Source organism: Fusarium oxysporum, chromosome 11, assembly GCF_000149955.1.
Source record: "Fusarium oxysporum f. sp. lycopersici 4287 chromosome 11, whole genome shotgun sequence".
NCBI classification, from domain to species: domain Eukaryota; kingdom Fungi; phylum Ascomycota; class Sordariomycetes; order Hypocreales; family Nectriaceae; genus Fusarium; species Fusarium oxysporum.
Window position 1 is genome coordinate 2,162,777 of NC_030996.1, and position 13,831 is coordinate 2,176,607.

Consider the following 13,831-nt stretch of genomic DNA (forward strand, 5'->3'; position numbering starts at 1 on the left):
CGAAGAGCACCAGCCTTGGCTCCTATCACTTGGGGCAGCGATGGCTTCCCCAAGATCACTCTCGTCAATGGCCAATGGGGCGACTATGACTACCCACTTCCCAAGCGCACCGTTCCCAGCCCTATTGGCACTGATACCTTCCCTGGTCCCAACCTCCGAGCAGATTGGGAGTGGAACCATAACCCCGATACCAAGAGCTTTACTGTCAACAATGGCTTGACCTTGAAGACCGTTACTGTTACTAAGGACCTTTACCAAGCTCGCAACACCCTCACCCACCGAATCCGCGGCCCTCAAGGAACTGGCACAGTCCTCATCGACTTCTCCAAGATGGCCGATGGTGATCGTACTGGTCTTGCCGTTCTTCGCGACTCATCAGCTTGGATTGGCATAGAGCGCGAAGGAAGCAACTTCAACCTCGTTTTCAACACAGGCCTCAGCATGAACACCGACTGGACCACCAAGTCCACAGGAAGTGTTTCAGCCCGACAAAACAACGTTTCTTTCCGCAAGGTGTATCTTCGTGTCACCGCTGATATCCGCCCTGGTGCTGCTGGATCTGCTGTGTTCAGTTATAGCACTGACGGTAACAGCTTTACCAACTTTGGGTCTACAGTATCGCTTGGTAATGATTGGCAGTTCTTCCCTGGACATCGTTATGGTATTCTTAATTATGCTACAAAGAGTCTTGGCGGATATGTACTTATTTCGCGATTCGACAATAAATAATCGCCGTATTTAAGTTTCATCGTATATAGTCTCCAGGTATATATAGGGAGAAGAGTAAATATTGATCGACGAATTCCAGTCTAACTTTGCTCAATTCCTGACGATGAACATCAGGCAATAGTAGGCATTCTAGGCAAGAGACGGTAATATCTCTATATGAGATACCAAGTATAGAGACCCTATAGTTTTTATACGACTATTGAATATTCCCTTATATCGTCCTTTGTATTACTCTTTAATTCCGGCTCCTTTAGATGTTACAGACTTGCCTACTTTAACACTCTTGTTAACAACACCACCGCACCACTTCTTAAAAGCTGGCAACACAAGATGGAGGCTCCCATTTGGCCAAGAGTGAACATCCTTGAACTCATTAACTGGTTTGGTTTAGCCTTACAGGTGATTATGTGATGCCTCAGGAAGTTCAACATGCCTGAGTACCTTGGAAGTGAAACGCTGACAACCTGGGGATAGCTCACGAAAGTCATTGGCGCTGCTGCAAGAAAGCATCTCGCCAAGAACATGTTCGTGGTGTGGCATTGCACCAGCCCTTTGACCACTGTCTGAAACGATTCCTAATTCCGTATTTCAGTGAATTATCTCTGTGCCTAAGACTCTTGATCCTCTCTTCCGGAATTCCTAGTACGTCGTCAAGGTAATATATACCAAAAGGTGCAGATTCACTCTTTGCTATTATCCGTGCAGCCTTAATAGCACTTTTATTCTGCCTCCCATTAACCTCCCAATTCGAGAGAGTCTAAATCTAAGTTGTTAATGTCTGTAGAGGCTTTGTGGAATCTAGCTATGAAATTCACCAAATTTGCCCTTCGAGAATCTTTCTAAAGATTGTTGTTATTTTAGGATGATGTCAATACGAGATTCGGATTACCGGGTCAATATCCCCGCATCTATTAGCTGTAAGAATAAGGGTGTCTGTATAATACTCTAGTGTTGTTAAGAAAAACTAGTGCAATATATTAATAATATATAAATTAGTTTTAGTTTTTATAACTTACTTGATACTAATTCGTTTTGGGCAAACCTGTCACTAGATCGCTTCTCTAGCAACACAGTTGCTTCGTCTATAGATAAGACAGCATTCCAGTGTGACCATCCATTAAAAGCTTCTTTCAAAGATGATTTGACTGTGTCAGCTGAACGGCCAAGATCACCAGCATTGACTCTGTACAATGGTCTTTTGAGTTCTTCGACCACTATAATAATAATTCGATTTTGAATAAAGCAGATATAGACAGACGTACCGGATTCAGCTGTGAGAGTCTTGCCCACTCCAGGGGGACCCGCAAGAAGGAGAATTAGCCCCTTTCCTAAGTTTAAATGCATCAGTAATCAGGCTGACTGCTTAGGTACTTAGTGAATCAAAAAGTAATAGTGTGTGGACGACATGCGCAGGAAACGGAAAAGTGGGAAGGTAGGAACGGCTACCAGTTACCTTTGTCTTCTATGAAGTCATCGAACTTACCATCCTCATGGTGTCCCTGGTCTTGAACTAGAGCAAGAGGCAGTCACTTTTCTTGCTCTTGGATGACAAGGTTACCCAGAAGCTTCTCGTTCCACATCACGGGAGAAATGTTACTGATGTCGAGCTTATACCACGTCTTGGACTTCAAAGCAAACCGCCTTACATATGGGATCGCTATGATATACTCCTCTTCAGTCAAAAAGGTTGATTGTTGGGTACTGGAGTAGTCATTGCTGACGACGCTGAGAGTCTGGCCCTTCCAATCCCTCCTCGCCGTTGAGATCGCTCAATTGCGGAACGTATTTTTACTGGAATTTATAAAAGGCATATGCATCGACGATGATACGCTCCGATAGGTGAGCCTAGTAGGAAATAAGTTTAGCTTTTATAGAGTGCCAAATACCGACCATTTTCCGCCCCTCTTGTTTGAAATGAAGAACGCCAGTGTAGACTTTGACGTGCTGGCTGCACAGACGATGAAACATCCTTCCTCTCCCAACAAGAAGTTGCTTGATCTGGTCTCGATCCGAGTCAGCATCTAGGGGAAATACTGGAAGGTCAGTGATCTTGCGAAACCCTTGGAAAGCCCTAATCTCCCATGTTTTCTCTCTGTACCCGAAGCGAGTTCCATCCCAATTCACCATACGAACTTTCAGGTCACATGATTTGCTGCCCCAGAATTCGCCGATCGAGGCAGCTAGAAAGACTCCAGCCCAGAGCAATCCAATTCGGTATCTCGCGACGAGCTCACCGGGCACGACCGCCACTAACAGATCGTCAAATTCGATGTATTTTGTTCGCTGATAATCTCGTAAAACTCTAAATGGTTCTTTCAGCCCTCTTTCTAAATGATGTCTCAAAATGCGAAATAGATCCTTCGTTCCTTCACTGGAAGCTTTCTCTGCTTGCAGAAAACGGTCCCAGCGATGCAGAAATGGTAAGAATGGAGGACTAGTTGATAGGACTGGAGCCTCGGTGTAAACATCTGGATAGTTCGAGAGTACGTCTGTGAGACCTTTCTTAAGCGCAGGATTTTTGATATCGATTGAACTCGTCCGGGGAGACTCCTCATGGTAGTCAAGTATGGCGAATGTGCTTGCCTTATCTTGACTCTGGCCTTCTCCCAGCTTCTGGCTAATACCTCTAGAAATAGGAACCTTGGTTGTATAAAGTCTTTTGCCTGAACCTGAATAGTGTTTGGTAGCATGAATATGTCTTATCTCTGCTATCCAGCCTATGTAGGAATCCACGGGGCAGTCTTCTCCCTCATTCTCGTTTGTCTGTTGGAGGTGATTAAATTGACTTGTTTTTGCAGCGACAGACCTTTGAGAACATTGGAGGACAGTTTCATCGAACTTGGTACGAACTTCATCCTCCTCGCTTTCTTCTGGTCGAATTGTTTTTGCTGTAAATTCTTCACTACCTAAAATTCCTTCATTATTGTGGACAAATTATTTACCTTTATTTCAGAAATATTACCAATTGTTATACGGACTGTAAGAAGTAACACGCTAAGAGAGTTAGAGGTCGTATCCATGATCTTATTGAGCATGGTTAGGCGGAACGATTCTCCGAGCTATCATGCAAACATGACTGTGCGATTATACGCGCTTACTTCAATGGGCTATTCCCTCTCTCGATATGACTTCATGCCTGAACTAGATACACACATGTACTAAGACCGAGATGCGCGCATAGCTCCGTGCAATCTTCTCTACAACCCCGCCACAGGACGTATTACGTCGCTTCTTGATAAATACTTCTCTAGTATTCATCATCCAGCACCCAGCCAAAGAGTTCTTCTGCTCCTTCGGTACCGACGGCCGCCATGTCGAGCCTTGGTTAGAGAGAAATGTCCAAATCTAGTAGCTGAGCGTCATTCTCGATATGTTTCTAGGGTATCGACAGTGATTGGGCACTGGTCAGCAAAGCAAAAGACGATCCAAGAATTCTGTGTCATATTTTACGGCTAAAATTCCATACTAAGTTCTTTGCCATAATTGTCATCAAGTCTCAAGCAGCTGGAAACCCCAGGTAGTACAACCATAGAAGCAGAATCTGTCTCAGATCATAAGAGTTATACAAAGCATAAATAGCACTTTCCGATAAAAGAAGCCTTGTAGTATTGAATCATATTCATTGAAACCCTAGTGACTGTTTCAAGAAGTAACTTCAAACATGGGGGGCATACCAGTAGGAGAGAAAGAAAAATGTCGAGGCGATAAACCCAAGATGTCGTTCGCATAGTAGTACACTAAGCTAAACTAATACTTCTATAAGTGCGCCCAACTTGGTGTTATGACAACTCCTGCCAGCAGAGCATAGTTTCCCAATGTGAAGGCTTGACTGCTTGATCGCCCATTGGAGATAAAGGCATTCTCCGTCACACCCTGTGCTCATACCATTCTTGCAAGAACAAGATGGGGCGAGTACTTAAAGGAGGATGCTAGATAAATCCTCTTCACAACTAGGCTATCTGGGTAGTGTAGCACTGCATGGACTTGTAGCCCTTGCCCCAATTACTATTAAGCAAAGTTAGTACTTATGAGATTACAAAAAAAAAAAAAAAAAAAAAAAAACAAAGGGAATACTACCTAACACAAGCGGAGCCGGATCCTGATAGAGCAACTGTCCGGACAGAGTTCCCTTTACAGTTATCCTGCTCAAACATGTAGCAGGTGCAAGCAACACCCCTACCACCGCAGCTAACAATGTTTGCGCTGTTTGTGTTGCTGTAGCTGTATCCATAACATTTGTTTGAAGTACCAGGCCAAATCGATACAGCGTAATCTGTGCAGCCGCCATCCTTGTAGTACTGAACCTTAAGGTCGACTGCCCGGGCATTAAGTGCTTTCGATTCGCTGTTGATAGTTGGTGTAGCCTGTACGGCAGTAAAAGCAAGGAACACGGTGTAAAGGCCCTTCATCGTGGAAGATCCAGTTTTATTATAGTTTGTATAAAGATTGGCAAATTGATTTGTTGTCGATGGGATGTTTGTTAAAACAGAGGTAATCTTCACTTTTACCATAGAGCTTCTAGCTAGTATTTATAGGTTGTTAAAACCCTTACTTTACTTTTAATTCTCGTATAGAGGAATTAAATCTTATATTTTAAAATGCAAAGCTAGATTGTTTAGTATTAGTTTGAACAAGGATGCTCTATACAAATGTGTGTTACTAACCTTAGTAATGTATATTACCGACCTTAGTAATTCATGAGGTAAGGATTATTAGCCCTCATACCAGATTCTTTCTGTTATGTCGGCCGCAGAGGTGGAGAAAGAACCATTACCCATCCCTGACACAGGCTTGATATCACCTGTTGGGGATTTTTTACTCCACCTTTGCGGCCGACCTGAAGCAGAAAACAGCATGGTGGATATCTTAAATTAGGATTTTGTTAACCGACAGTTGGTAGAAAAATAAGTAATAGAGTAGTAATTAATTACTTAGGAGTTTTTCTATAATTTATATATATATTAATAAGGGAAAGATTTTTAATATATGGTTTAATGGAATATGTTTCTGTAACTTAAGTTTCTTATTTATATAGCGATTTACTAATTATATAATAGTTCTATTATTAATAATTTATAAGTTTCTTTTAACAGGAATATGTTCAAGCTATTTTGTTATAAAATCTTAAAAATAGAGATTTAAAGCTAGTTAATTATATTTAAGTAAGGCAATAATAATGTCAATATGATAGCCCTAGCTAATACCTATAAGTAAATTATAGTAAAAATTAAGTTATCGGAACTGAATGATATATTTTTTATTATCCAGGTTCTCCTTTAGCTAAAATACACTGGAGAAAGGTTAACCACATATATTTTATAATGTAATCTTATAATAGGATGCAAATACCGCGTAGTCTGCACGCAAGATCTCTCTTTTGAATCAACAATGATCTATATCTGTGCTAGACCTGTGGCTCCCAGTGAGTGCTATTCCTTTTTCGGCACTCGCGCATTGGCAGCCGCCACAAAATGCCCCCAGGTAATTAGCTCTCTACTACAGTCATCCTGATGAAGGTTGCAGTCAATAAGCGTCGGGCCATTTGTGTGCGCCATGGCCCGTTCAAGACCCTTGGAGAACTCCTCACAAGTATGGGCCTCCAGACCAAGCGCGTGTCCCTTCTCATTGTCAGTGCCAAATGCCTGGACCAGGCGTGCGTAATCCCAGTTCTGAACGCGGTTATAGAGTCCATCATGAATCTCCACCTCGATAGTGTAGCCTTTGTTGTTCATAAGGAGTATGATGATGGGCACTCGGAAGCGAACCATTTGTGATACCTCCTGAGCTGTCATCTGAAACGCTCCGTCGCCGACCATGACCACGATCCTCTTCCGAGGCCTTGCAAGGGCATAGCCGAAAGAGGCGGGGATGGACCATCCAATATGACCCCACTGCATCTCGATTTCGAAATCAGCCCCGAATGGGAGGCTCAGCTTAAGGCTGTTGAACCACGAATCTCCAGTGTCGGCAAACACGACCGTCTGAGGATTGAGGCGTATCAAAACCTGTGTCTGTCGAGCAATCTCCTTCCTCGTCAATCTCTCGGGACCGCAAGAGGGCTCCCCCAAGGTTGGATCAGGGCGGAGTCGGTTGTACTCGACCATAGTAGTGTCGTTCCAGCAGACTGTTTCTGCGAGCTTGGTCAAGAACTCACTCATCTGAACATTGCTGCAGTATAGCTTAGACGCCACAGTCACACTATCGATATCGACAAGAAGTTGGGGAACACTGGGTAAGGCCGTCCATCCAACGGTGCTGTAGTCTGTAAAGATGGCACCGACACAAATGATGACATCTGCCCAGTTGACGATTGTGTCAGCTGCAAGCGTGCTGACCTGACCCCAAAAGATGCCGGCGAATTGAGCGTGATCTTCAGGAAATGTGCCCTTTGCAGCAGGCTGTAGCACAACAGCACATCCAATCGCCTCCGCCAACTGACGCAGGGCGTCTTGCGCCATGGCCCTTCGAACTTTTGGCCCCGCAAGAATGACACACTTCTGCCTGGAGCTGATGAAATCAGATGCCTTGGCCACAGCAACGTCGAGTGAATGCTGATCGCTTGGCACAGCTGAGACTACAGAGCTGATGGGCCCAGGACGGAGACACGTTTCGCCAGCCAAGTTGGTTGGCACTTCGATGTAGACGGGCTTTCGGTGTGTGAGAGCAGCTCGGATAGCTCGGTCGATGAGCTCAGGAGCATGGGGAGCTTGACGAATGCGTACAGCGCAGCAAGTGATCTTCTTAGCCATCTCAAGCTGATAAGTTGTGTCATATTCCCCCAGAGTGTGATGCAGTATATGCTGGCTCACATCGTTGGTATTGGGAGATCCGCTGATGAGTATGACAGGCAGGTTCTCAGCATAAGCGCTGCCTACACCATTGAAGGCTGAGAAGGCACCAACACTGTAGGTCACGATGCAAACACCAACTCCATGGCCACGGGCATAGCCCTCGGCGGCGAGGGAGCAGTTGAGTTCATTGGTGCACCCGATCTCAGTCAAGGATGGATGCGCTTCAAGTTTGTCAAGGAGGATGAGGTTATAATCTCCTGGAACAATGAAGTGATGGCGAACATCGAGTTGGGCAATCCTCTCTGCGAGGTAGTCACCCACGGTGAAAGGCGACATGGCAAATGTGGTGTGAGATGGTCGCCGGAGCCTGTTGCTGACTCCGAGGGCGCGATTATTCTTATTTGACTTATACCTTTTAAGACGTTAATATTAATATGTCCTTACGCCTCTTCGTTGACGAATTGACTATTATAATAAATCTTTGCTCCACTGTTGGTAAATTGGCTGGCTCTGATAATCTTTTCGGTGTCGTCATGCAAGCACTACCATGATCTGATCGCGGACTGCCAGGAGCCTGCCGGCTACCAATGGCTATGGGTGGGTCATAATTAGGTCTATTGTTCTGCTTCCGTATTCTCGTCATACACTACGAATACCGGCTGCATTCCAGGAAATATGATTTACGCCATTGCAGCAATCAGATCATCTGGAGATGACAAAGTGCCAACGATGGTTAAACTCGCGTAAGTTTCACATGACGCTTTAATAAGGTTTTATCATGTTATGATGCATCCAACCTGACATGGATGGAAGGGATGTCATACCATAAAACAGACTAGTCCTGCTCAACATACGTTCTAGACCCAGGTTAACGATAGCACATTATGTTGCACAGAAATGGGGATGTATTAGAAGAGTAGGCCCTGGTGCAAGTCATAGACCTCTTGGTGCCTTCTCCATCTTTACACGCGCAAGCCATGGCTGTAACCAGCAGCAAAATCCCCGCCTCAGCCCAGGGCCCCAACAAGCCAAACAGTAGTCACTCAGAACTTGCATGGCTCCCTATCATAATATTACCTCTTCTTGCCCTCATGGCTTTGGTTTTTTTAGGTGCACCCCGGTAAGCAGTGCCTCGAGTCAACCACATGCGATGTTATAGGGTTGGCTGATAGCTATAAAGGCTGTGCTCATGGGCAAGATACGATTTCTCATTGATCGATGAATCAACCAGTTCCTCGTCCTCTGCATCGGCCAGGCACTCCGGAACCCAGACCAGAGATCTGCCTCACCTGAATGCTGTCGCTCCACCCAAAACAAGCCAAGCGCTGAGATCTGAGCTCTCACATGAGGTGCATGCTGCCTGGGCGGTTCCGAACCGCGACATGACATGGTACGTTCTAGCCAAGATCTATTATGTACCACACATACCACACATTTTACTAATAGTACGTATCCATCCTCAGCGTCATTTGTCTCAATGTTGTCAAGGATACAGATTTGATCCGTCATCTACCGTGCGAGCATACATTTCATGCCAATTGCATTGCCGCTTGGTACTTTGCCGGGCACGACACATGCCCTATTTGTGCTCATCACTTTTCATCACCCAAACCCCTGCCCCAGAGACCACGCCCAGTCCACTTATAGAAGTATGGACTGACAATGTCATTTACATAGTTTATATTAAGATCACTTCTAGATGCCTTTTGAGTAGTAGCCAGTTGGTAGATACAACGCTGCTACTCAGTTACACTATACCATAACCATCAACCTGTACATGCTAGTCTTGCGCGCAGATCCCATTGTCAGTTATAGAAGCATATCGTGAAGACTTCAACGCATCTATCAGTGTGATTCATTTTTTATATCATACAATCTTATCTAACGTTAGTCTAGGAGTATTGAACCATTGTGTACATTGAAAGGTCCACAGCGTCACCGCTTCCACCCGCTAGTCCGTTCCAGCGCTGTAGCAGCCAGGTACCAATTAAACAACTTATCACAAGGCACAAACAAACCCAAACTATTGCCAAGATTTTCTTCTAATTTGAAGATAATATAACATTACATTTATTATAACCCTGAGGTGTGCCTTGTTTATGTGTCACGGCTTAACCCCAGATGCTCAATCTCATTATATAACATGCCGCCCCCCCAACCTCCTCCTCTTAAACATTACATCTTGGCCACGGTTTGCCTCCTTCTGTTGACCATAAGATTGTGGTTCAGTATTTCCACCCGAGTTGTCAATCTCCTCTTTTCTTCTTCCAATGCCAGAATGCGCTGTCTCGCAGCATCCAACACCTCACCTCTGCTGAAACGGTAATCATCTCTCACCGAGCCATCTTCGTCTGTAGTTTCATTCTTGAACATAGATTCCTGAACTGCCCTGAGCAATTTTTCGAAACGGACCTTGAGCCGTGTGCGGTAATCCCTTTCCACGTTGTTGAGTGACTCGCGAGCTAGTTGGGTATTGGCCGGTATCGATGGTTTTCCTCGCAACGTCTTGGGCTTACGAGAAGCTGAACGCATTTTTACTGTTGGAGAAGAGGCCTTTGGGACATCTTCTAAGCTGTCTGTCTGCAAACTAACGGTAGTGGCTATTGGACCCTTCGTTCCATATTCTTGACTGAGACCTTTGTCTGGATCCATGCTGAACCATCCGGACTCGGAAGACTCGGGTCTTATCGGAATGCTTGGACTGAGGGTTAACAGGCCAGAGTCACAAGTTCCTATACGGATCATCGTTGGATCCAACGGCAACGGACCTGCGCTAGAGGAGTCGGACAATAATAAGTTTGGAGTCGAGAGGGCTAGATGGTATCCGTCAATTCCCCACGACGCGTCGTCAAGTAGCAAGTCTTCAGTCTGGACAAAGTCTTCGTCGCCTTGCATGACCGGATCCAAAAGATGGCCTGCAGAAAGTGACTGCAAGAAGTCAGTACTGAACGATTAAACCTGGTCTCAAGTTGCAACTGAGCTTTGGTCATGATCACAAGGGGGATATAAGAATGCTGGAGGCGAATCTAAACTTTACCTAACTGCCAAGGGTAGTAAATTGTCGGGCTGTGACTACATACCTCAAGTCCGCTGCCTCGTCTATCCCAGGAAATGTCACCAAGGTCAACAGCGATGAGATGAGCAGGCATTGTTGAGATTGGAAGGTTGATTGGCTAGAACGAGTAAGTACGAGTGTACTAAAGTTCACAGCATGAGCCTGGAACAATGGCAGAAACATTTTGTTGCACAGCTGTATTGCTATATGTAACATCACAAACCCGAATCCCGACAAACCTACGTTATTTGGAGTTCAGGCCTGTGGCTAAGAGCTTATATCACCATACAGAACTTAGTGGCATCTTGAAAAGATTTGGTTATGTCGGTTACGAACGGAGAATCATCATGCGATATTCTGGATACGGTGGGTACCATTCGGGAGTCGCCTGTGTTATGTTTGCCCTATTCGGATCGGCAACACAATAATGGCAATCGAGTCTTTGTGGCTGATTAGGGATTTTTGCTTTCCTGTCTGTCGAATGACTCCACATAAGCATGTGATCCTGTCGGTTATAACTCCTCTGGTAAACCTCACTTCACCTTTCGCATTGTTGTGGCTTGAACTTGTTCGAAAAGCTCAATTCATCCAAGTGCCTAGCCCCCCACCGCCGAGTTCTAGACTATGCATACTACATGCAATTCCAGGAATTCAATGCACCATTATAATTAAGGTCGACGGTATCACGAAATCTCCGTCAGGTTGGGGTATCCATTACAATGACATGATGGTGTTCACTAAACCGCCATCTCCACACAATTTCTGCCATCTTGAGCTTGTGACGACACCATGACTTAACTGTCCGTACTAGCACTCATGCATCTTTTTCCAGCTCTCAAATCATGTTACATTGTATTGAGAAGATCACGCCATCAGCAGATCGGAAGAGTCCTAGAATATTGGACTGTATCACAGTAGTCCCATTAAAAAGTCAGCGAATATTTGGAAAAGTCATACTGTTAATTTACCCCAACGTCGCTGAACCAGCATGCATGCATGCAGCAGTAGCAAGCTTATTCGTCGTCACGCAGCCCATTCATTTGAACTGATGGGGCACAGTGGAAAGCTTGCTTATTTACCTTGTCATATCCCCTGCCTTGCCGCGACCCCGCGCAGAAGGGATTGATTTGGTAGATTTAGTGCAGAAGTGGCGTATAGGGTATGTGTAAGAAATCAGTAATTTGTTTTGCATGCAGCCTACACGGCGTCTTGTCACGTCAAACTACTGGGTCAAGGTAGCAATTAAATCCCTTCACTGCTTTGATGGATTGAGCAACGTATTTGTGCCGTGCTATTTTAGTCGCAGGTATGATGTCTCAGATTGTTCTTGAATGATTGTTGTTCCTTTACAACTATTAATATTTGTCAAAGTCGCTGTTTCATGTTTCTCACCACCACCTGAAGAGTCATCAGGCCACGTCAGCCTGTCCACGATCTTGTTGGCTTCGGCCGAGATGTAACACCGAATGAAACCACAATCGCAATCGTCATGCCGCCAGACCTCAGTTTTAAGTCGGACGGCCTCAGATCTGAGCTGATTGTAGGATAAAGAAAGTTGTTGTTGCCGATCTCTTAGTTCTTCCATCTCAGAGTCCAGTGCATTGGCAAGATCTCGTTTGCGGTCACGACATTTGGCAGCAGCTCGACGATGTCATTCCAGCTTAATCCTTTCATCTACTCTCTTCTCCTTGTCCAAACTGGTCTTTCCTCTTCTCCCTCTCCTTTGCTGATCTTTAGTGACTGGAAGTAACTGACCTCTTTCGGCATTCTTTCCACGCCTCCTCCCCCTTGACGGGTTCGCCTTCGGCCGAAGGACTTCTGTATGCGAAGGGTCCAAAGCACCAGAGCTCACTGGCTCATCTGGATGGCCTTGATTGGGCACGGGAAGGCTTTCTTGAGTTTGTGCGGTGGGCTCGGTCGTATCAACAACTTGTTGAGAAGTACTCGGCCCGAGAGCAACTGGACAGGATCAGAAGGTTGTAAGTTGTCGGAAACCGATAGCGTAGCCAGTCCAAATGCTTCTGAGAATGAAGACGCTTCGGTGAATACGGAAGATGGTTCATTCTCCCATACAAGAGACAATGGACTCGTGGAAACCCCTGCGTGTTCTGGACTTTGGTAGTCACAACTTAAACCCGACCCCCAATTCCCCTGCCAAGGAGCTAGTCCAAACCTGTCCTGGCGCCTATATATGAAGCCAATGCGGCAAATGCCATCATATCATATGAAGTCTGGACTTCAAAGCGACTGCAATTCTAAATGACAGTGAACAATCTCCTGATCCCGTAGATATCGGCAGTAAATGATCTGATTCAATTATGATATGATAAACGTAAGGAATCTGTCTGATTCAATATGTGCCGCTTGTCTCCTGGGACTTCCCCATGTTACGCTGCCCTCAGGACATTGCTTATGGAGAGCAGTTGGCTAAGTCGCACGCTAGTATTTAGATGGACAAGGGCCCCCTCTGAGAAGCATCCTTCCCCAATCTCCGGTCTGCGCGGGATATAATCAGCATTATTCATATGCCCATCGCATAATGGTTTTCTAAGTTGAAACATCTCATCTGCATTAAGTATCAAGCTTTGAGAAGCCTGTTTATCACATCTTCAGGCACTAGGCCGCTCACGAAACTCCATTCCACGTACCCACTAATGTCTCAATACGCTATTTCCTGGGGTCCCAGTCACTGTTATCGAGGATAGAGAGATGACGTACCAAGGCGAGCCGCTCAGTGTTCGGTACGAAAGAGCCCGTTTTGAAGCAATACATGGGATACAGGGGACAAAGGCCAATGCCAACAGTAGCAAAGCTCATAAGGTAAAGGTTTGCACCAACAAGTAACCAACCAACCACGTATGTTAACTAAGTATTATTAATAAAGTGCAGGAGCAATAATGTACAAACCAACTACATATATCTAATCTGCCTTACCTTGTAGAGATACCTAGGTAGGAAAGACTACTTAAAGAGGTTAAGGTAGTTTAAAAGTATTTTTATTTTTAAGTATTAAATATAATTTGAAAGCTAGTATTTTTATAAGATTAGGAGTACATAAAAAAAGTAAGATAATTTTAAATATGATAAAAGAAAATAATATATTATATTAGAAATTGGTATAATCTTTAGTTTATTTTCCTAGAAAGAGATATAACTTATTACTTGTGAAGTAAAACGCAGATACAAAAAGCCTAGATCACGAGATAAGCTTATTATAAGTCGACCCCGGCGTTATCTGGTTCCCCCATTCTGTCTA

At 44.7% G+C, this 13,831-nt stretch overlaps 7 protein-coding genes across 12 annotated transcripts in view; 2 read left to right on the forward strand and 5 right to left on the reverse strand.

Moving 5' to 3' along the window:
• FOXG_10186 (uncharacterized protein) overlaps nt 1–729 on the forward strand; it is a gene marked incomplete at both ends in the record, with an annotated part of 1,687 nt that extends 958 nt beyond the window's left edge. The window contains one exon of the mRNA XM_018389427.1: nt 55–729. Coding sequence (XP_018247694.1) covers nt 55–729 — 675 coding nt within the window. The remainder of the gene's footprint in view (nt 1–54) is intronic.
• A 911-nt stretch (nt 730–1,640) lies between these two features.
• FOXG_10187 (uncharacterized protein) lies at nt 1,641–2,221 on the reverse strand (the record flags this gene model as incomplete). The annotated part of the gene is made up of 4 exons (XM_018389428.1): nt 1,641–1,693; nt 1,746–1,811; nt 1,992–2,052; nt 2,213–2,221. The coding sequence occupies 4 exons, from the start codon at nt 2,219–2,221 to the stop codon at nt 1,641–1,643; spliced, it is 189 nt and encodes a 62-aa protein (XP_018247695.1).
• Nucleotides 2,222–2,517: 296 nt separating this feature from the next.
• FOXG_10188 (uncharacterized protein) lies at nt 2,518–5,138 on the reverse strand (the record flags this gene model as incomplete). The annotated part of the gene is made up of 3 exons (XM_018389429.1): nt 2,518–2,574; nt 2,620–3,635; nt 4,865–5,138. 3 exons carry the CDS (start codon nt 5,136–5,138, stop codon nt 2,518–2,520), a joined length of 1,347 nt encoding a protein of 448 aa, XP_018247696.1.
• Nucleotides 5,139–5,872: 734 nt separating this feature from the next.
• Nucleotides 5,873–8,151, reverse strand: FOXG_10189 (pyruvate decarboxylase). Its single transcript, XM_018389430.1, has one exon. The coding sequence runs from the start codon at nt 7,854–7,856 to the stop codon at nt 6,159–6,161; it is 1,698 nt and encodes a 565-aa protein (XP_018247697.1). The 5' UTR covers nt 7,857–8,151; the 3' UTR covers nt 5,873–6,158.
• A 243-nt stretch (nt 8,152–8,394) lies between these two features.
• On the forward strand, nt 8,395–10,834 carry FOXG_10190 (uncharacterized protein). 3 transcript variants are annotated; one of them, XM_018389432.1, is made up of 3 exons: nt 8,395–8,640; nt 8,701–8,910; nt 8,984–10,834. In XM_018389432.1, exons 1-3 carry the CDS (start codon nt 8,498–8,500, stop codon nt 9,165–9,167), a joined length of 537 nt encoding a protein of 178 aa, XP_018247699.1. In that variant the 5' UTR covers nt 8,395–8,497; the 3' UTR covers nt 9,168–10,834. The 3 variants fall into 3 exon arrangements, with proteins under 3 accessions (XP_018247699.1, XP_018247698.1, XP_018247700.1); XM_018389431.1 differs by having other exon boundaries at nt 8,701–10,834; XM_018389433.1 differs by having other exon boundaries at nt 8,399–8,910; nt 8,984–9,419.
• Nucleotides 8,395–11,461, reverse strand: FOXG_10191 (uncharacterized protein). Of its 3 annotated transcripts, none has more exons than XM_018389434.1 (2): nt 10,601–10,973; nt 8,395–10,448 (listed from the first exon to the last, which is right to left on the reverse strand). In XM_018389434.1, exons 1-2 carry the CDS (start codon nt 10,667–10,669, stop codon nt 9,696–9,698), a joined length of 822 nt encoding a protein of 273 aa, XP_018247701.1. In that variant the 5' UTR covers nt 10,670–10,973; the 3' UTR covers nt 8,395–9,695. The 3 variants fall into 3 exon arrangements, with proteins under 3 accessions (XP_018247701.1, XP_018247702.1, XP_018247703.1); XM_018389435.1 differs by having other exon boundaries at nt 9,464–10,448; nt 10,558–11,461; XM_018389436.1 differs by having other exon boundaries at nt 9,464–10,546.
• Nucleotides 11,462–11,676: 215 nt separating this feature from the next.
• On the reverse strand, nt 11,677–12,791 carry FOXG_20243 (uncharacterized protein). 2 transcript variants are annotated; one of them, XM_018400505.1, is made up of 2 exons: nt 11,968–12,791; nt 11,677–11,919 (listed from the first exon to the last, which is right to left on the reverse strand). In XM_018400505.1, the coding sequence occupies exons 1-2, from the start codon at nt 12,158–12,160 to the stop codon at nt 11,867–11,869; spliced, it is 246 nt and encodes an 81-aa protein (XP_018247704.1). In that variant the 5' UTR covers nt 12,161–12,791; the 3' UTR covers nt 11,677–11,866. The 2 variants fall into 2 exon arrangements, with proteins under 2 accessions (XP_018247704.1, XP_018247705.1); XM_018400506.1 differs by having other exon boundaries at nt 11,806–11,919; nt 11,971–12,666.
• Between the last annotated feature and the right edge of the window lie 1,040 nt (nt 12,792–13,831).

Excerpts from the sequence above, each read along its gene's own strand:
- FOXG_10190 (XM_018389431.1), top strand. The coding sequence starts at position 8,498 with ATGGCTGTAACCAGCAGCAAAATCCCCGCCTCAGCCCAGGGCCCCAAC. Across the intron at positions 8,641-8,700 it reads GTTTTTTTAGGTGCACCCCG|GCTGTGCTCATGGGCAAGAT; the intron begins GTAAGCAGTGCC and ends ATAGCTATAAAG.
- FOXG_20243 (XM_018400505.1), bottom strand. The coding sequence starts at position 12,160 with ATGGAAGAACTAAGAGATCGGCAACAACAACTTTCTTTATCCTACAAT. Across the intron at positions 11,920-11,967 it reads TGATGACTCTTCAGGTGGTG|GAACAACAATCATTCAAGAA; the intron begins GTGAGAAACATG and ends ATAGTTGTAAAG.
- FOXG_10191 (XM_018389434.1), bottom strand. The coding sequence starts at position 10,669 with ATGCCTGCTCATCTCATCGCTGTTGACCTTGGTGACATTTCCTGGGAT. Across the intron at positions 10,449-10,600 it reads GACGAGGCAGCGGACTTGAG|TCACTTTCTGCAGGCCATCT; the intron begins GTATGTAGTCAC and ends GACTTCTTGCAG.
- FOXG_10189 (XM_018389430.1), bottom strand. The coding sequence starts at position 7,856 with ATGTCGCCTTTCACCGTGGGTGACTACCTCGCAGAGAGGATTGCCCAA.